The sequence below is a fragment of the Salmo trutta genome, chromosome 9, assembly GCF_901001165.1.
Source record: "Salmo trutta chromosome 9, fSalTru1.1, whole genome shotgun sequence".
NCBI lineage: Eukaryota > Metazoa > Chordata > Actinopteri > Salmoniformes > Salmonidae > Salmo > Salmo trutta.
The window spans coordinates 7443816-7465513 of record NC_042965.1 but is presented as its reverse complement, the minus strand read 5'-3'; the positions used below and the strand labels follow the sequence as shown (position 1 = coordinate 7465513).

General features: G+C 44.1%; 1 protein-coding gene and 1 long non-coding RNA gene across 2 annotated transcripts; one reads left to right on the top strand and one right to left on the bottom strand.

Annotated features, from left to right (window-relative positions):
* Positions 1-12352: 12352 nt before the first annotated feature.
* LOC115199610 (uncharacterized) lies at positions 12353-16974 on the bottom strand. Its single transcript, XR_003879387.1, has 2 exons — positions 16849-16974; positions 12353-12796 (listed from the first exon to the last, which is right to left on the bottom strand). It is a non-coding gene; the product is annotated as an uncharacterized LOC115199610 (long non-coding RNA).
* A 2217-nt stretch (positions 16975-19191) lies between these two features.
* Positions 19192-19635, top strand: LOC115199570 (arabinogalactan protein 1-like). The gene has a single exon (XM_029761908.1). The coding sequence runs from the start codon at positions 19192-19194 to the stop codon at positions 19633-19635; it is 444 nt and encodes a 147-aa protein (XP_029617768.1).
* Positions 19636-21698: the final 2063 nt, after the last annotated feature.

The following is a 21698-nucleotide window of genomic DNA, read 5'->3' as shown; positions in this document are numbered from 1 at the left end:
ATAAGAAATTGTTCTTAATTAGGGCTAGGCCCCTTTTTTCTCAAATTCCGCCTGAATGACGTGCCCAAAGTAAACTGTCTGTTGCTCAGGCCCTGAAGTCAGGATATGCATATAATTGGTACCATTGGAAATAAAACACTTTGAAGTTTTTAGAAATATTAAGATAATGTAGGAGAATATAACACAATAGATATGGTAGGAGAAAATCCAAAGAAAAACCAACCGGAATCTTTTGTTGTTGTTGAGAGCCCATGCTCTTACAATGGAAAGTATAGGGGCATACTGAATTCTAGCTCCCAGGATGCAATTCCTATGGCTTCCACAGGGTGTCAGCAGTCTATGTTCAAGGTTTCAGGCTTATAACTTCCAAAACGAATAAGAAATATCAGTTTTAGTACAGGGACACAGTCTTGGAAATGTGTGTATGCACGCGTGATGAAGACAGAACGCACCTGCTAAAATCGGTTCCTATCGAACATACTTCTTTCCGTAAGAAATATTATAGTTTGATTACATTTTAGGGTATCTGAGGATTTAACATTTTTAACTGACTTGCCTAGTTAAATAAATTAAGTAAAACATCAGTGGTGTAAAGTACAAATACTTGAAAGTACTACTTATGTAGTTTTTGTGGTATCTGCACTTCACTTTACTATTTATATTTTTTGTTTACTTAAACATTTACTTCACTGCATTTCTAAAGAAAATAATGCACTTTTTACTCCATACATTTTCCCTGACACCCAAAAGTACTTGTTCTATTTTGAATGATTAGCAGGACAGGAAAATGGTCCAATTCACTCACTTATCAAGAGAACATCCCTGGCCATCCCTACTGCCTCTGATTTGGAGGACTCACTAAACACAAATGCTTCATTTGTAAATTATGTCTAAGTGTTGGCGTGTGCCCTTCGGTATCCGTAAATTGACTTGATCGTGCCGTCTGGTTTGCTTAATATAAGGATTTTTAAATGATTTATACTTTTACTTTTGCTTTTGATACTTAAGTATATTTAAAAACAAATACATTTACACTTTTATGTAAGAAGTATTTTACTGAGTGGCTTTCATTTTTACTTGAGTCATTTTCCATTAAAGTATCTTTACTTTTACTCAAGTATGACAGTTGGGTACTTTTTCCACCACTGCAGCACACATGGACATACAGGCTTTGGCCAGTGGCAGGTCATTAGTGAAAATATTAAAAAGTAAGGGGCCTGCCCCGGGGTATATAGTGCATTCAGAAAGTATTCAGACCTGTTGACTTTTTCCACATTTTGTTACGTTACAGCCTTATTCTAAAATTGATTAAATATATTTATCCTTCTTCAATCTACACACAATACCCCATAATGACAAAGCGAAGACCGTTTATTAGAAATAGAGGTTCCCCTTCCAACAGGACAACGACCCTAAGTGTACAGCCAAGACAAAGCATGAGTGGCTTCGGGACAAGACTCTGAATGACCTTGAGTGGCCCAGCCAGAGCCTGGACTTGAACCCAATCTAACATCTCTGGAGAGACCTGAAAATAGCTGTGCAGCGACACTCTCCATCCAACCTGACAGAGCTTAAGAGGATCTGCAAAGGAGAATGGGAGAAACTCCACAAAAACATGTGCCAAGCTTATAGCGTCATACCCAAGAAGAATCAAGGCTGTTATCACTGCCAATGGTGCTTCAACAAAGTACTGAGTGAAGGGTCTGAATATTTATGCAAATAGGTTATATAATTTATTTTGTATTTTTCTTGCAAATTTTTTTTTTTAACTGTTTTTGCTTTGTCATTATGGGGCATTGTGTGTAGATTGATGACAATTTTTTATATAATCCATTTTAGATAAAGGCTGTAAGGTAACAAAATGTGGAAAAAGTCAAGGGTTCTGAATACTTTCCGAATGCACTGTCCCCGATTACCTGGACTATATTGGAGATGCTTCCATAAAAGAACACTCTCTGTGTTCTGTAAACAGGTAACTCTCCATCCACAATATAGCAGAGGATGTAAAGACATAACACAATTTTTGTATGTCAACGTGTGTGTCAACATCTACTTAACTATTATAATACCTTGTCTGAAGGTATTTGTAATACTTGTGCCATCACTTGGTGTACAATCATACTGTAAGAACCCTTGAATGCATGGACTTCATGTGACTACAGTAGCTTTACTGAATAATCTACACAACTCTACAAATGACTACAAGTATAGCATGCCAGAACACTGAAAGGACTGGGCAGAATTTAAATATAGCAACCTAAACAACATAGCATGTATCCCCTCTAGAGAGTTTTGCATTGGACTTTCTCATATGTCCTCCGGGCCAATTTCATCATCTTAAATTTGACAATAACTTTATCAGTGACTGTATTGGAGGGGGAGTGTTTTCTCCTTTACTATGCAATCAGCAATTAGTTCCGTGAGGTGTGCTCTTCACCTTTGCAAGGCAATTAGTATTAGTACTTCAGTCTCCCTTCTTTCTCAGCATCAGCTGCAAGTGGCGGTTGTGTCAGCGGCAGTCTCATCGCAAAACTAAGACCGTCGCCAAAACAAAGACAGTTCTGCCGAGTTGTTGTGTTGAGTTATTTGAAGGAAAGAGAGGAAGGCTCCACACCACTCTCTCACTTGAGTATCTTACCTAGTTATTTTCAGATGATCTAATTTTGCTCTTTTGTAGCTTTGGCAATTGTGTGTGTTTTCTATACTTGATTGACCCTCTCCCTGTAGGTTTTACAAACGCTCCCCACACCTTGGCTGCAGCCCTTCTAATTTAGTGTACTCTGAGCGCACATCACATGTGGAATTCCTGGTCTCTGACAGCATTTGGAATTGCCGATCTATGGTCAAGAATGCTAAGTTCATCTCAGCCTATGCTGCCCTTCAAGTCCCTTGACTTTTGAGCCCTGACGGATCACCTTAGAGACCACTGCTACTCCAGCTGCCCTCTCTTCATCTGACTAAGTTTTCTCTATATATCTTCCAGCCCCTCCCTCTCTGCGGGCAACTTTGTCAACCACTTTAAAAAGGTTTTTACGACATCCAATCCTCATTCACTCAGCCTATTGAGTCCACTTGTCCCACTCACACATAACTACCCTACGCCTTGACTTCTTTCTTCCCTCTCTCTCCAGATTAAATCCTGCGACTAGTGAGGTCCGGCTGCCCGACAACTTGCCCGCTCGACCCCATCCCCTCATCCCTTCTCAAGATCATCTCTGGAGGCCTTCTCCCATTCATCACGCCCCTCCTCAAGAAACCAAACACTCGACTCCTCCTCAACTACAGGCCAGTATCCATTCTATTTTTTCTTTCAAAAACATGCGGTCTCTGACCAACTCTCTCGCTATGTCTCTCAGAATGATCTTCTTGACCATAACCAGTCAGGCTTCAAGACGGGTCACTCAACCAAGACCGCTCTTCTCAATGTCACAGAGGCTCTCTACACTCAAAGCTGCCACTCTCTCCTCTGTTCTCATCCTCCTAGATCTATTCGCTGCCTTTGACACTGTGAACCATCAGATCTTCCTCTCCACCCTCTCAGGGCTGGGTGTCTCAGGCTCTGCACACTCTTGGATTGCATCCTATCTGGCAGGCCGCTGCTACCAGGTGACGTGGAGAGGATCTGTGTTTGTACCACATACTCTCACTACTGATGTCCCCCAGGGCTCAGTTCTAGGCCCTCTTCTCTCTATTCATCAAGTCACTCGGCTCCGTTATATCGTCACAAGGCCTCTCCTATTATTGCTATGCGGATGACACTACTTTTCTCTTTACCCCTTCTGACACCCAGGTGGCGACACGCGTCTCTGCGTGCCTGGCAGATATTTCAGGTTGGATGTCCACCCACAACCTTAAGCTCAACCTCGACAAGACAGAGCTGCTCTTCCTCCAGGGGAAGGCCTGCCTGCTCAAAGACTTTTCCATCATGATTGACAACTCCATGGTGTCTCCCTCCCAGAGTGCAAAGAACCTTGGCATGACCCTGGACAACACCCTGTCATTCTCTGCAAACATCAAAGCAGTGACTCAACATTTGTTTGGTAAAAACAGTTGGATAAATACACATGTAGGTGGAGTCCATTCTCCCTTTTTCTTTTAAGAGCTTTGTCACAATGGACCAGTCAGTCAGTACCCCCTCAGGGGTTATGGAGTATGCAGTGTTACTTAAAAATAACATTAGAATAGAACATGGCGGCTAGTATCTATTGTACCTCACACAGGATGCCACAGAGGTCCTAATCCAGGCACTTGTCATGTCCCGTCTAGACTACTGCAACTCGCTGATGGCTAGGCTCCCCGCTTGTGCCATCAAACCCCTGCAACTTATCCAGAATGCTACAGCCCACCTGGTGTTTAACCTCCTCAAGTTCTTCCATGTCACCCTGCTCCTCCGCACACTCCACTGGCTTCCAGTCGAAGCTCACATCCACTACAAGACCATGATATCGCCTACGGAGCAGCAAAAGGAATTACCCCTACCTACCTTCAGGCTATGCTCAAACCCTACACCCCAACCCGAGCCCTCCGTTCTGCCATCGCTGGTCTCTTGGTCTTCTCGTTCTCTTGGTCCCGTTCAGCCCTTTCCAAGCTCTTCTCTGTCCTGGCATCCCAATGGCGGAAACAGCTTCCCCCTAGGAAGCGAGGACAGCAGAGTCCCATTCCATATTCCGAAAACATCTGAAACCCCCACAGCACCCACCTCGTACCCCCCTTTCCCCCCAAATAAATATATATTTTGTGAACTAACACCCACACTAGACTTCCCCTCCCCCTTACAAGCTCTGAATTTGCTGATAGCTACTTTATTGAGGGGAAAAAATCACTTACTGTGATATGTGCTTGTTCCATCTAGCTATCTTCAGATGAATGTACTAACTGTATGTCGCTCTGGATAAGAGCGTCTGCTAAATTACTAAAATGTAAATGTACATCTGTGTTTTAGTAGTTTTAAACCACTAAAATACATTGAACATAAGTACAAAACAAAAATTGATTCTGAAATCAGTTCATGGACTTTAAGATATTATGTCGTACCACACACAAAAGCCTGGAGGGTCTGGAGGTCAAACCCAGGTCACATACTGTAACAGTTTGGAAAACATTTTGAAAAAAAGGCAAAAGACTGAAAATAATGGGTCGAGGGCTTTTCAGGAAACATAATTGAATCTGTCACCTTTGGCTTCAAACGTCCTTCAACATTTCTTTATTAACCCCAGCTGCCCCTGGCTCATCCCAACACAGCAGGGAGTTCTGTTTCTCCAAAATTGACACCAGCACTTTCCTCCTCACTGTCCCGTGGACTAAGAACTACTGTATATCTCTCAGTTTCACCCGAGTGCTTGTGAGGGAGGATGTGACAGAACTCTAATCTCAATCTCTCACTTTCCCCAGCACAATAATAGATTGTGAATAGGCCCCCCAGATCGCTGTCAGATGATCCCCCTCTAAGCGTGCCTGCTGACAAGCTCTTGATAACCAACAACTGCATTGGAGTCGAAGTCCATTTCTTTTACAGGTCACAAGGCCAATTGCAGTGGGGATATAAAAACAAAAGCAGACATCGTTATCTCCCAACCTCCAAAATGTATGTAATTTGATCTCCTGTTGCAGGAGAACTTTCTGCAATACAGAAAATGTAAAACTTGTAGTGTATTTTGAGGTTTAAAAAGGCTTCTGAAGTTTAATTTCCATTTTGAAATGTCCATGAATTATAATCCACATTTCCTTTTGCTGCAGGATTATTTTCCTGCTGCAGCCAACTGGCTCAAATTAAGATCCTACACCTGTAGACCTACTGAGCATGTGCTGTCACATTTTAACAGCATTAGAAGGCATTTGACACCATTAAAAGGCACTGGTGCACTAGCCTATCATACCCATCATGGGCACTTTCAGAGATGTGGTTTCCTACTTCACACATGCTAAGTACAGCCTAACAGTGGTCTCTTCAAGAAATGTGAATGAGACAGAACATGAGGTGAGCAGCCACAACCATTTTCAGCTGGAATAAGCTATACATTTTGAGTTGCAATTGGCTGACACAGATGACAAGCTTGTGCAGTTCTCATCACACAAACACTAAATTAACAGAGGACAGGTCCAGTAGGTAAATCAATTTTAATTGCTACATGAGACCCGTGGCAAAATTTAGGATCCACTTGGGTTCCGGGTTGGAGCTCAGAATTTCAGCTCTGTTGAAACCGCGAAGACCTCTACACTGAACGCAGGCAAAAAAAAGGTAAACGCTTGGAATTCTCGTTTAAACGACTTAGCATCTCATTTGAACAATTTAATTATTTTGTCTAATTAGGCCTAATTTGTTATGCAGCTTGTCAGACTGTGCAATGGTTGCTGTAGCCATTTCTTCGCTGATTCCATCCGTTGATATGGTTACTCATTGACAGTTAGCCTAAAGCAGGGCTGCTTTTGAATGCCAGAGCATGTAAATGGCTGAGTGTGGAGCGAGGAGCAGAACGTCATTCGAGCAGATTTAAAAAATGGTGTCGGCCTTTTCTCCCGCTCCAATTTCGCTCTGGTACTGCTCAGCAAAAAGCTCTAGGCATTCTCTACCTATAATTGTTTTCTTTTCTTTATTACTTTTTATTAGGCTCATATGGTTGTAATTATTTAGCCTAGCCCATCCACAGTAGCATATTTATATATACAGTGGCTTTGGAAAGTATTCAGACCCCTTGACTTTTTCAATATTTTGTTACGTTACAGCCTTATTCTAAAATGGATTAAATTATCCCCCCCAATCTACACACAATACACCATAATGAGAAAGCAAAAGCAGGATTTTAGAAATGTATGCTAATTTATTCAATATAAAAAAACGGATTACATTTACATAACTATTCAGACCATTTACTCAGTACCTTGTTGAAGCACCTTTGGCAGCGATTACAGCATCAAGTCTTCTTGGGTATGACACTGCGAGTTTCTCCCATTATCTGCAGATCCTCTCAAGCTCTGTCAGGGTGGATGGGTGGCGTTGCTGCACAGCTATTTTCAGGTCCCTCCAGAGATGTTCAATTAGGTTCGATTGGCTGGGCCACTCATGGACATTCAGAGTCTTGTCCCGAAGCCAATCCTGCGTGGTCTTGGCTGTGTGCTTAGGGTCGTTGTTCGGTTGGAAGGTGAACCTTCGCCCCACGTTAGCTAGATCAACTTCTTAAGCAATAGAGTGGATAGTTAATTAATACGGTTGCCATTTGTGTCTCGTTTCAGGAAAGTAGGTGTATGTCGTGCGTCACCTCTTCACAGGAGCGCCATTTGAACGTAAACTGTTTTTTAATTAAAATGCGTTTTTGGGCAGAAATGCCTTCAGGAACATGTGAACTTTCATGTGCCTTAATAACAAACTTTTATGCCATCTGTAAATAAAATTATTCAACTATGAGCCTAGTTTATTTAGCCATGGAAAAAAACAGCAACCTCCCGCTAGCCATGATTGGCTGAGATAATGAGTGGGCTGGACATGCTCAGAGAGGAGTTCAGATTGATCTGCCATGTTGCACATTTCTGTCTATAACATGAGCTGGTCAGTATGTCTAGGTAATCCTTTCTAACAAAGTTTTTTTTTTAAAGATATCACATAGTAGAAATTCATAAGTGTTTCTCTCCAATTTCTGGAGGACCGAGTTTTGAAATCAATTAGAGTATAATAGCTAAGGAGATGGAGACAATTCTGCCGTTTGATCGCAAATATGTAGACAGAGTCAAAAAGAGAACACAGAAGGCTCTGGATTACATTTTCAAACTAAGGGCAACCATGGCATCTGTGACAGAGCGGGAGAAGCATCCATCCATGTATACGGGTAAGAGAGTCCACCCCTAAAAAAAAGTCTAGCTAGCTACATTTTCAGATATTACACGTTTCTAATTTGATTAGAAAGTCATTTTCATTTCAAGTTAAAGTGTACTGTTAGCTAGCTAACATTAGCTGGCTGGCTAGCTAGCTAAAATGATGTGCATGATCTGTGTAGTAATATTATTTGTATCTCAGAGCTATTTGCATTGCTAGTTGTAGCCTAATGTTTGCTAGCTAATATTAAACCTAGTTGGTTAGCTACCTGCAGATTCATGCTGGATAGTAACGTCATGAGTTGGGATTATGGTTCATTGTTTAGCTAGCTAGCTAGCTACATGTCAGAACAAATTACTCCACTATGCAAGTAACCATTTCAATAAAATGTCACTGTGACAACTGTTGATAGACGTAGCTGGTAAATTCACTCTGGCTATCTACTCTGATTTCAGAGCACTCTCGTCTTTAGTGTGCCAGAGCCCAGAATAACTGACAAATTTACAAACACTCTACACCTATTGAATATGGCCGGTGTCTAAACATTGGCAAAAAAAGTGAAATGTTATCCAACACTCCGGATAACATAAAAACAGCCTTACCAGCTCTTCTAGGGCAAGTAAAATGGTCAGAGTGAGCTGTTCTCTCATTTGTGTCTAGAAGTAGCCAGCAAGCTAGCCAACATTAGCCAGTTAGATTGGGTGCTTGACTGATTTTGTTAGGTCAGAACGCTCAGATCAACCCTACTTTTCGGCCAGAGCATCCAGTGTGCAGTCTGAGAGCGAAACGCTCAGAATTTCAGAACAGACAATCTGAAAATGCTCTGAGTTTACGAACACCCAGAGCACACTCTGACACTCAAGATTAAATTTATGAACACAACCGTAGTATAAATCAGCCTTTAGTCTTGAAATCTTTGGTTGTTTAGTACATACCCTCACATGTGAATCCTTGAAGAGATGGGTGGGGCTAAAGCTTAAAAGGGTGTGAATGATGCTGAATGGGTGTAGAAAAAAAAAGAGCTCTCCAGTAGGTACCAAAACATTCATTGGCCTCTCAAAAGTGAGGTTACACGTTTATCAACTTTCAAAGCAGAATTACTTTCCAATTGTTCCTCAACTGTAGTGTATGATATACCATTTTCTAGCTCTGAGTCTGTACTTGTATCAAAATTTGCTGTTTGCCTTAGCATTTGAAGTGAGATGAGGTAACATAATATAAATAATATCTTACCTAGCTATAAATGCACATCTATGCTAAGCAATTTCTCATAGCTGTTATCACAAAATGCCATCGTTGTCAGGGATTTCCTCGTCGCTCGACGATATAGCGAAATCATCATCAGAAAATGAGGACCAATATGCAGCGGAGTTGAGATGGTTCATTTTGAACTTTTAATCAATTCCCAAAATGAACATACAAAATAACAAAAAAACGAACGCACGCTACACTGACAGTCCTGTTATGTTTACACACACTAAACACGGAACAATCACCCACACCTAACAAACACAAACACACCCTAATATATGGGACTCTCAATCAAAGGCAGATAGACAACACCTGCCTTCAACTGAGAGTCCCAACCCCAATTAACCAAACATAGAACACACTCACCAGACTACACATAGAAATACATAAACATAGACCATCAACCAAAAACCCGGAAATACTAAATCAAACACCCTTTAACCAAACACACCACCCTGAACCACATAAAACAAATACCCTCTGCCACGTCCTGACCAAACTACAATACTAATTAACCCTTATACTGGCCAGGACGTGACAGTACCCCCCTTTAAAGGTGCTAACCCCGGAAGCACCTTTAAAACAAAAAACAAAACAAAAACAACAACCCCAAACAACAAAACAAAAATTCCCCTCTACTAAAGGGAGGGAAGGGAGGGTGGCTGCCGTCAACGACGGCACTGTGCTACACCCCCCCCTCCCCAACCCACCTATATCAGGAGGTGGCTCCGGTTCTGGCCTTTCCCGGCAGTCGGGCCACTCTGGCAGTTCGGGGCAGTCTGGCCAGTCTGGCAGCTCGGGGCAGTCTGGCAACTCGGGACAGTCTGGCCACTCGGGACAGTCTGGGCAGTCTGGCCACTCGGGACAGTCTGGGCAGTCTGGCCACTCGGGACAGTCTGGGCAGTCTGGCCACTCGGGACAGTCTGGGCAGTCTGGCCACTCGGGACAGTCTGGGTAGTTTGGCCACTCGGGACAGTCTGGGCAGTCTGGCCACTCGGGACAGTCTGGCCAGTCTGGCCACTCGGGACAGTCTGGGCAGTCTGGCCACTCGGGACAGTCTGGGCAGTCTGGCCACTCGGGACAGTCTGGGCAGTCTGGCCACTCGGGACAGTCTGGGCAGTCTGGCCACTCGGGACAGTCTGGGCAGTCTGGCCACTCGGGACAGTCTGGGCAGTCTGGCCACTCGGGACAGTCTGGGCAGTCTGGCCACTCGGGACAGTCTGGGCAGTCTGGCCACTCGGGGCAGTTCAGGGCAGTCTGGCCACTCGGGGCAGTTCAGGGCAGTCTGGCCACTCGGGGCAGTTCAGGGCAGTCTGGCCACTCCGGCAGTTCAGGGCAGTCTGGCCACTCCGGCAGTTCAGGGCAGTCTGGCCACTCCGGCAGTTCAGGGCAGTCTGGCCACTCCGGCAGTTCAGGGCAGTCTGGCCACTCCGGCAGTTCAGGGCAGTCTGGCCAGTCTGGCCACTCCGGCAGTTCAGCGCAGTCTGGCCACTCCGGCAGTTCAGCGCAGTCTGGCCACTCCGGCGACTGTAGACTGGCGGGCAGCTCCGACGACTGTTGACTGGCGGGCAGCTCCGACGACTGTTGACTGGCGGGCAGCTCCGACGGCTGTTGACTGGCGGGCAGCTCCGACGACTGTTGACTGGCGGGCAGCTCCGACGACTATTGACTGGCGAGGCTGGGTTTACGCACTTGCAGGCTAGTGCGGGGAGCGGGAACAGGACGAGTCGGACTGGGTTGACGCACTTCCGGGTCCGCACGAGAGACAGGAGCTGGAAACCCAGGGCTATGGAGGCGCACAGCCGGTCTAGATCTTACCTCCTGCACAACCCGCCTTGGCTGGATGGAACTAGTAGCCCTGTACGAGCGGGGTGCTCGTACAGGGCAGACTGGGCTGTGCAGGGGCCTGATGGTAGCCGTGCGTAGAGCGGGAGTTGGGTAGCCTGGTCCACGGAGGCGTACCGGCAACCAGATGCGCTGCGCAGGCATCCTCCTACCAGGCTGGATGCCCGCTCTAGCACGGCACCTGCGAGGGGCTGGAATAACTCGCACCGGACTGTGCGTGCGTATGGGTGAGAGTGCGCTCCTCAGCGAAACATGGCGCTCCCCACCTCATACGCTCCTCCATATAACCACGGGTAGCTGGCCTCCGGCTCTTACTAGGCCTAGCCAAACTACCCGTGTGCCCCCCCAAAAAAAATTATTGGGGGTGCCTCTCGTGCTTCAACGCCAGTCTTGTCCCTCGGAAACGTTCCCGGTCCATACCAGCCTTACTCCTTTCCTCTCTCTCGCGTACCACCTGTTTCCAAGGAAGGCGATCTTTTCCTGCTTGGATCTCCTCCCAAGTGTAGGAGCCTTCTCCCTCCAAGATCTCCTCCCAAGTCCATCTCTCTCGTTTGTCCACTTCGAATTTCCTCCGCTCCTTCCTCTGCTGCTTGGTCCTGGTTAGGTGGGTGATAACAGGACTTTCAGTGTAGCGTGCGTTCGTTTTTTCTCGTGTTTTTGTTCCTTTTGTATTCATTTTTTGAAAATAAATAATATTCAAGATGAGCATACGTTTTGGTCCTCCTTCACCGACGTCAACCGTGACAATCGTACTTTTAAATCAGATATTGTTGTAATTTACAGACATGAATGTGAAGTAGGCAAACTGATACATGAATCCTAAATACAGGTACCATTTTATTTTGTTAATCTTTGCAGGTTTGTCATTTGATTTCCTGGAGCCTGGTGGAGATGGATGCAACCACACAAGGTAGGACATTTCTCTGCATCCAGGTTGAGGCTTGCTACCAGCAGGAACATGGAGCACAGTCATATTGTTTTCCTTTGCATTGCATGATACTGGGGAGGAGGCCCTGGGCCAGTGGGAGTTCAGGGGTGAGGGCTCTCCCTTTCTAGCACAAACTACCTCTATCAGTCTCTTTCCAGGTGCTGTAGAGCCTTCTGTCCAACTACCTGCGATCTCTCCAGAGCACAGAGAAGTAAGCTCCGCTCAAAAGTATACTTCATACACTAGAAAACCTACTTCACTATGGCAGTCTGCCTGGGTGACAATATAGAATATTATCCAGTGCCAATCCTGGTTGGATTGGATTTAGTATACTCACGCCAAAACGTATGCTCTCGCCTCCCTGTAAAAGTCTCCCAGACTTTTATCAAAACTAACGTGTCCATCCCCAGGTGAGTCTACTGGGCTATGGAATTTTAGAGGAGCATATAAAAAAACTGCTACACTTTTGTCTGCTATCTGCAGACAGTTCCCTGTGGAAGGATGCTGCTTTCAAAGGCCACAATGCAATAAAGTTTTTTATAAACAAATTTAATTTTGTTAGATTACAAAACAACTTTTCCATAGCATCTTTGCCACGTTGGTCTTCTCTAACTTCTGTGGTAACTTAAACACAAAGTGAACACATGGCGCTTATGATTCTAAAGGTCCAAAGTAAATGTATATCAGATACATCACACAGGTGTGTCAACTAAAATATATATCCCAGACAAGACTGAAGAATGGGACAAGCAGACAAAATGAATTTAAGTCTGTGATTGCGTCCGTAGTAGTTTGTATGAATTTGGTTACATACAATACATGTTGACAAAATGGCTGCGAGACAGACAGACTTGTTGTACTCCCAGGTAAGGTCCTTGCTTCCAGTACCACTGAAGGCCACAGTCTTCAGTCAGGCAGCTTGAAGATGCGTCACCAACCAGGCCTATGTCACAGCATGCAGTGGCCTGATCGGGAGATGACAATAAATGCATTATGTACATTTAATAACCAAAGCCATGGTAGCATTTACTGCACATGTTGCTGAACAATTCAACCCTGTTAGTCAGTGATATGGAAATTCACATAACTCTAGGGCAGGGGTAGGCAACCCTGGTCCTTGAGTGTCACAGGCAATTCATGTTTTTAGGCAATCACTGAACTGATCAAATAGTTCAGTTGTTCACAGCTGTGTTCAGTGCATAAAAACTTAATAGAACGAAAACGTTGCTGTACTGAACGACCAGTTGAAAAATGGGGAGGAATTGGGTTGTGGGTTCAAAATGCACCGCTGCCCTTCAATTATGTCACTCATTGCTTCAAACCAGCGTCTCTGGATAGTGATATAAGATAATCTCCCCCTTGTCAATGTAATTGTACTCTGTGTGAGGGCAAAACTGATCCTAAAATCAGTACTCCTGCTCAGACTGAGAATATGGGCCCTGGCCTGTCTGCATGCTGGCCTTAAACGCAACAAAAAACATTAATAAGAATTTGCTTAGTCAGTAATTTAGCTAACTAGCTAATGAAACACTCATGTAAATGTGCACAAGCCCCCCAATCAGCCAAATTATATGAAAACACAGCCTATATTAAAATGAGGAGTGCCATTTTTCTTGCCAACATTGTCACAAATACATCAATAAACAGGCAGAGGAACAAAGTAGTTTTGACAAACTGTTCAGATACCCAGTTACTAGCTAGTACGAATTGCCTCGCTAGTTTTTCCCTTTTCTAGAAACCGAGCTAGAGTCCACTTAACTAGCTAGCTAAGGTGACATTTTTGGTGGGAGTAAGTTATCTTTCTCCCAGCAGTTTCAAGATAGCTGGCTAGTTAATGGCATTTATCAACTTTATCAATCAGATGAATATCTAGCAAATTTAATCTTTGTGGTTCACCTCCAAAATAAAAGGTCCCTCATTGAAACGTATGCAAATAGTGGAATCATGACACATTTATGAATGTTGTTCATAAACAAAATACAATAATTAGTTAATTTGACAAAAAGGACAAAGTTGAAATCGCACTGTGGATGTATTAGACTGCATAATTGCATTGGAGGCATACTTATATTTCACTGTACAGCCTTACCTATGGATTGTGGACCAAGGAAATGGGTATCAGACTATTCAGTCATAACCACAGAACACAACTGTGAAGTGTTTACACAAATATTAGAGTCGTAGCTCTAATTGCAGGACTTTGTGTTAAATCACCTCATTATTCAGCCTATTGTGCATATTGAACATTCATATTGCAATGTACATCCTTACATATGGGCCCATGATATTGGGTAGCAGGCTACTCAGCGATACCCAGAGAACACACCTGTGAAGAGTTTAGATACATAGTGTTGTAGCTCTTTTCGTGCATATTCGACATTTTATATTGCAATGTACAGGCTTACCTATGGATCTTGGGTCTATGAAATGGGGTGACACTCAGAACACATCTGTGAAGAGTGTACACAAATAATAGCATTGTAGCTCTTATTGCAGGATTTTGACACAACTGTGAAATTAGCCACATTAGCTCACTAGTCAACCTACAATGTGTATTGAACATTCATATTGCAATATACAGTCTTACCCCATCTTATGGACCCAAGATCCCATCTATCAGCCCACTCAGTGACACCCACAGAACACAACTGAAGAGCGTACACAAATATTAGCATCGTAGCTCTTACTGCAGGAATTTGACTGTGGGAATTCACCTCACTATTCAGCCTATTGACTGGTGAGCTAATGTGGCTCATTTTACAGTAGTGTCAGTGTTGAAGTGTTTGAAATGGGCTAACCAGTCTGCGCAGAATAGTAAGGGAATAATAGTTTATTATTATTACTGCATCAGGCTATAAAACTGCTACAGCATGTTGATCCCTGCAATGCCAGGATTAATGCAATTCATCCATTACGCACAGTTCCCTCTCAAGCGCTCTTTATCAAGGATGCTTTCAAATCAATATTTTTTGCTTTGCCTTATCAAATTATTTAGGTTGTACGGAAGTCCAGAGAGGACATATGAATAAAACAAATAATGTGTATGTTATGTCGATCACAACTGATTGTTTATGCTGCGAACAACATGCTTTTATTAGCCTACCAGATTCAACTACAAAAAGAGTTGTGGCAGGTAGGCTAGTGGTTAGAGTGTTGGGCAAGTAACCAAAAAGTTGACAGATCAAATCCCTTAGCTGACAAGGTAAAAATGCATAATTCTACCCCTGAACAAGGCAGCTAACCCACTGTTCCTTGGCTGACATTGTAAATAAGAATTTGTTCTTAACTGACTTGCCTAGTTAAAAGAATAGTGTTCTGGCATTCAAAAGCAGTCCTGCTTTAGGCTATCAAAGAATTGTCAATTAATAATCAAAGAAATGGAATCAGTGAATTAATGGCTGCAGCAACCATTACATGGTCTAACAAGCAGCATAACAAATTAGAGCTTTCTTTTTACTAAGTGGTTCAAATGAGATACTAAGGGGTTCCAATGAGATAGTATCTCGCTTGAGCGACTAAGTAAGTTGTTCAAACAAGAATTAAGGCTTCTGTAATGAAGTCATTAAGACCAGGGACAAACCTGTTTTATTTTTATTTTTTATAATTTAGCGGATGCTCTTATGCAGAGCGACTTACTCTTTGAAAAGGTAGAGTTGCATATATTTTTGGAAGATGGGCAGGGACTCTGCTGTCCTAGATTAAGGGGAAACTGGATCCGCCATTGGTGTGCCAAGACAGAGAAGGGCCTTGATTGGACTGAGCGAGAGCTGCCCTCCCGTAAGGGTGGGAGGACCAAGAGACCAGAGACACATACTCGGGTCTGGGTGTAGGATTTGAGCATGGATTGAAGGTAGGCAGGTGCAGGTCCTCTTGGATGCAAGCTTCAACTAGTGGATGTGAGCTTCGACTGAAAGCTAGTGGAGTGTGCGGGGAGATGGGTGAACTTGAGAAGGTTGAACATGTTCTGGATAGGTTGCAGGGGTTTGATGGCACAAACGGGGAGCCCGGCCAACAGCGAGTTGATGTAGTCCAGACGGGAGATGACCAGTGCCTGGATTAGGACCTGCACCACTTTGTGTGATCTAGGGTTGTACTGTACGACTGCTGTAGAGCATGAACCTGCAGGAGTGAATCACTGTTTTGATGCAGAGAATGACAGGGTGTTGTCCAGGGTCACACCAAGGTTCTTTGCTCTCTGGGAGGGGGGGACACCGTGCAGTTGTCAACTGTGATGGAGAGGTCTTGGCGCGAGCAGGCCTTCCCGTGGAGGAAGGTTGAGCTTGAGGTGGTCGGCCAAAATCCCAACGGGAGGTTGAAGTCAACCAGTACAAATCATCAGGAAATGAACTTATCAAGGTGTCAAGCTCATTGGGGATGTAAGTGCACCTGGTGGGCGACAGTTGACAATGTTAAGCATGTGTGGATAAGTGACAGTGACAGCATATAATTCAAGTGAGGAGATGGACAGGTGAGTGAGGGAGAAAAGAGAAAATCTCCACTTAGGAGAAATGAAATGAGTAGAAATGAGTAGCCCACCGCCATGATGACCAGATGCTCTCAGACAATGAGAATACAGAGTCAGATGAAGAGAGAGTAGCAGTGCTCTCTGGGGTGATCCATATCTCTGTCAGGGCCAAAAAGTCTAGGCACTGAAGGGCATGATAAACTTAGATGAACTCTGCATTCTTGACCGCAGATCGGCAGTTCCAAACACTGCCGGAGACCAGGAATTCCACATGGGTTATGCATGCAGGGTTCACTAAATTAGAAGGGTTGCAGCCAAGGGGTGGGGAGAGTCTGTAAAGTCTACGGGGAGAGGAGTGAACAGGTATAGAAAACACATACATGACAAAGCTACAAAAGAGCAAAATTAGATAATCTGAAAATAACTAGGTAAGACACTCAAGTGAGTGGTGTGGAGCCTTCTCTTTCCTTCCTCGAATAACTCTGCAGAACAACTAGGTAGAACCGTCTTTGTTTCGCAGATGAAACCACCGCTGACACTACCACAACTTACACGGCTGGCGCTGAGTGTCATGCTTACTCCTGCTCCCACCCTCTGGCGCTCGTCGTCGCTGATCTACTGACCACCGGTCCTGTCAACCCACATTGCGCACATCTGGCAACCATTATTGCACACACCTGCTCCCCATCATTACGCACACCTGGACTTCATCACCACCCTGATTACTCTCCCTTCATATAGCCCTCTGTGGCCTCAGTCATCAGGCAGTATTGGTTTTGGTTACATTCAGTACATTTCTCCTGTTTTGTATTTTCTTCATGTTTATTATTTAACTCACCTTGTGGACCTGCTTCATGACTTACTGCATATACGTTAGACTGAGAAAACAGAGGAGACTGAAGTACTAACACTAATTGCCTAGCAGAGGGGAAGAGCACACCTCCCGGTATTAATTGCCTAGGAGAGGAGAAACCACTCCCCCTGCAATTCAGCCACTGATTACGAAAACAACATCAGTCACAAATTGCCCTGCCCCTTACTCCTGGTTGATGTGTTAACAATCAACTGCAAGTTATGATCACTCAGCAGTTCACACACCAGGCAGACTACTGGGAAGACAGAGCACTTAAAGTAGATGACCGTAGCTAACAAAAGGACAGCACTAGATAATGACAGTTCAAGTCAAAAATGTGAGATATCAGGAGTCCTCTGGCTATAGATAAATAAATTGGTCAAAGGCTACCCTTCTCTCACCATGTGTTCTTACAGACACACCCATTGTGTTGCCTCCCACCCATCCCTTAACAGTTTCTTGAGTTATTTTTCATTGTGTCGAAACCTCGGATGGTAATGCAATGGGGGAAGGGTAGCTGGCCAACAGGCTTCTCAAACGGACTACCATACGGCCTACCAAGAAACCACCCCGGCCTTCCAAAACGGCCATCCAGGCTAACCAAGCGGCACCCAGGCCAGAGTATGTGAGCAGAGTTTCTAACTGCTCTGCTAAAAAACGCTCCTCGCTCAACAAAAAAAAAACTTAGCTCCAAATGATCTCTGTTCATTAAAATCATTTAACCAACACCCATCTATTTTTGTGACTACCTGGATATACCATTTGGTTTTGAAGCATTGAAACCAAACCATATGATTTGAATGAAAATGATTTAAATAAACAACAGGAAGATGTGACTGTAAGAAGTGCTCATTATTTCAAATAGGCTACATGTCATATTAAACATCAAATAAACACTCAATACTGTAGGTCAGGAGCCAGACAGGGAGCCTAATTATTAAATTATTTAGGCTATATTATTTCAATTATTGCAAGGCTATACTCACAAAGAAATAAATTGTGAAGCTTTTGTGAGCGTGACACACTAGGCTGACATTAAATCATTATAGTCTATAAATTGCACATATAGGATGTAAGTTACTTAGAATTAAATACAAATTGCCTCATTAGGCTCCATCTACAGTGCCTTTGAATTTATTTTAATAAACATGAGTTTGGCCAGAGTCTCTGGCTTCATGCTCTTCATGCTCTCTCTCTCGATGGTGCCTGGAGAGCAGGCCAGCAGTGGAGAATACCCTCTCAGCACTTGCAGAGCCACTGGGAATGCTAAATACCATTCGGTTCACTCTTGACAGGTTGGGCAGGGATGCATTTTTTTCTTCTGTAGGTAGGCTTGAAGTATTTTAGGTAAAATTAACCTATCGAAATGGAAATATCCCTGAAAGAGGTAATATGCCAGGCCTATTGGGCCAAAATCAATGATGGCCTATTGTATATATAATAGAACGAAAATGAACAAAACCTTTAAGAGACCTGATTTTTGTTAGAAATACTTTCCTACAATGACACACTTAGCTAGCTACCCACCTAGTTCCTTTCTGTAAGCATGTGCATGTAGTAAGTAAACCATCATGCTTTCGGGATATGTGTCTTTTCAGATTCCACAATGATTCTTTAGTTGTGGACACTACATCACCGCACTCCCTCTCTTGCTCTTGGTCATCCCCATCTTTGTAAGTCACCTTGGTTTTTCACCTGTGTGTTTTATCAGTTTCTTTATGAAAATATTTACAGTAGCATACCACATGACAATAGCTAAAGCAAGGGGCTACAACAGCACACAAGTATACTACAAATGCATGCTGGCCTGGCATGCCCTGAACTCGCAAATTGAGCACTACTGGAGCAAAATTGAAGACACTCCAGCTTTTGGGAAACTCGCTCCATGCTCCAGTCAAATTGGGCACGCTACACTCCTTGCTCCGCTCCAGCTTCGCTCACATACTATGACCCAGGCCAACTAAGCGGCCATCCAGGCCTCAACCCAGGCCACACAGGCCTCAATCCATGCCTCAACCCGAACTCAGGCCATCCAGGCCTCAATGCAGGCTATCCAGGCCCTAACCCAGGCCATCCATGCCTCAACCCGAACTCAGGCCATCCAGGCCTCAATGCAGGCTATCCAGGCCCTAACCCAGGCCATCCAGGCCTCAACCAAAGCCATGCAGGGCCCAACCAAGGCCAACAAAGCGGTCAATCCAGCCCCTTCCAGAGCGGCTAACCCTACCCACAGGCCCCCTACGCTCTGCAGGCTGGCAGTTACCGTCATCAGGCTCCATCCCACCAACAGGCCAAGCCCTACCAGGCCCCCACTCAGTATCTGGCCCAGCCTACCAGTATCCGGCTCAGCCCAACCAATCCCCAGCTCAGCACTACCAGGCCCCGGCTCAGCTTCCAGTCCAGCGTTGCCAGGCCCATATCACCTACCAGTTCAGCCTTATCAGGCCCCAGCTCAGCCCTACCAGCCTCTGGCTCAGCCATACTAGCCTCCAGCCCAGTCCCTGGCTCAGCCCTACTAGTTCTTGGCTCAGCCTTACCAGTCCCCAGCCCAGTCCTACCATTCACCGGTCCAACCCTACCAAGCCCCTGCTCAGAAATCGGCCCAGCCCTACCAAGTTACCAGCTACCTCTAGCCTGCTAGCTACCCTCAGCCCCAACCTGCCAGCTACTCTCAGCAGAGGCCACCAAGCCTCAAGTCATGTGAGACCCATCCTGCATGTCATGCCCCCCTTACACTCCCCTTCCAGGTTAAAACTCAATATAACAAGTATCAAATATAAGGAACATTTCTATAGATTTCAGCTGTTTCAAAAACATTGTTCTGCTATTATTTTTACTGTAGGTGTGTTGGACTCAACGAGACAATTCTGTTTACACTGCCCCGCTTGGAGGGGGGGAAATTTCAGGCGAATGTCATGCACTACCTCCGGAGGTAGTGTTCGAGACCTGAGAAATTCACAGCTTTACGTTACAGTAATAAGACTATTCTCTGGGGGTTTTTCGATACCTTGTGAGTTTCTCAATTCGTCAAAGTGAAAAGGGCCGTAGCCTTAACCGGTCAGAGTACACTGCCTGGAGATGCACATGAATACACTCAGTAGGTTGCTGCTGGGTCAGGACAAGGCGAGGCTGAGTTTGGCGAATACATCAAAACGACTGTCTCTCTCTATCGCTCTCTCTATCAAAGAGATGCCAATGTTAGTTAAGGAGCAGTTTTGTACAGACTGGAAACAGTCACTTGTGATAAAAGGCTATGCACTCCAACACGTTCTCCATAGTTCTCCCCCAATAAGAGCATTGTTGACATTGAGCTGTCATATCTATGCAAGGCAGAAACTACCCACATGCAAGTTGGTTGATCCCACAGTACCTCCCTTTAAAAATATCATGGTAAAAGAAGTGATGAGGACTCTGCATCGTCCACTGTATTTCTGTCACCACAATGTCGGCCGATCACAAAGAATGAGTGTCTATTTTTAAGAGACAAAGGGAAACCCTAAAACATAAGATTTTATGCCCCTGGGCTACAATTACACTCAGATGTAGTCCTACTTAGCAGCCCTCGAGGGGGGGAGAATTTAGATGTACCAACACATATTCTTTACATCAACAACATAGGAATCACTACAAAACTTATTGTATGAACTCTCCTTCACTATATTAGGCCCAGCCTTTGGAACTTTGGTTTTCCTAGTTATGGCTACTATATTGTGATCACTACATCAGATGGATCTAGATACTGCTTTCAAGCACATTTCTGCAGCATTAGTAAAGATGTGATCAATACATGTTGATAATTTCATTCATGTGCTGTATGTAACTACCCTGGTAGGTTGACTGATAACCTGAACCAGGTTGCAGGCACTGGTTACAGTTTGAAGATTTTTGTTGAGTGGGCAGCTTGATGAGAGCCAGTCAATATGTAAATCACCCAGAAAATATACCTCTCATACATTATCAAGCATTTCACCCGTGTTATCCAGATACTGTTAGCACTTGGTGGTCTATAGCAGCTTCCTCTAAGAATGTGCTTTAGGTGAGGCAGATGAACCTGTAGCCATATTACCTCCACAGTATTTAACATGAGATCCTCTCTAATCTTTACAAGAATGTGGTTCTGAATATAAACAGCAACACCTCCACCACTGGCATTTATGTATTTTCTGTAAATGTTATAAACTTGTTTTGCTACCACTGTCTCATCAAAGGTATTATCTAAGTGAGCTTCAGAGAGAGTCAGACTATGAATGTCATATGTTACTAGCAAATTATTGATTTCATTAACATTGTTTCAGAATTGGTGGGTCCCCTTGCGGGACGTTTGAGCTAATGTAGCCTAATGCGATTAACATATGGTTGTAAGTAACAAGAACGTTTCCCAGGACATAGACATATCTTATATTGGCAGAAAGCTTAAATTCTTGTTAATCTAACTGCACTGTCCAATTTACAATAGCTATTACAGAGAAAGAATACCATGCTATTGTTTGAGGAGAGTGCACAGTTTTGAACATGAAAAGTTATTAATAAACAAATTAGGCACATTTGG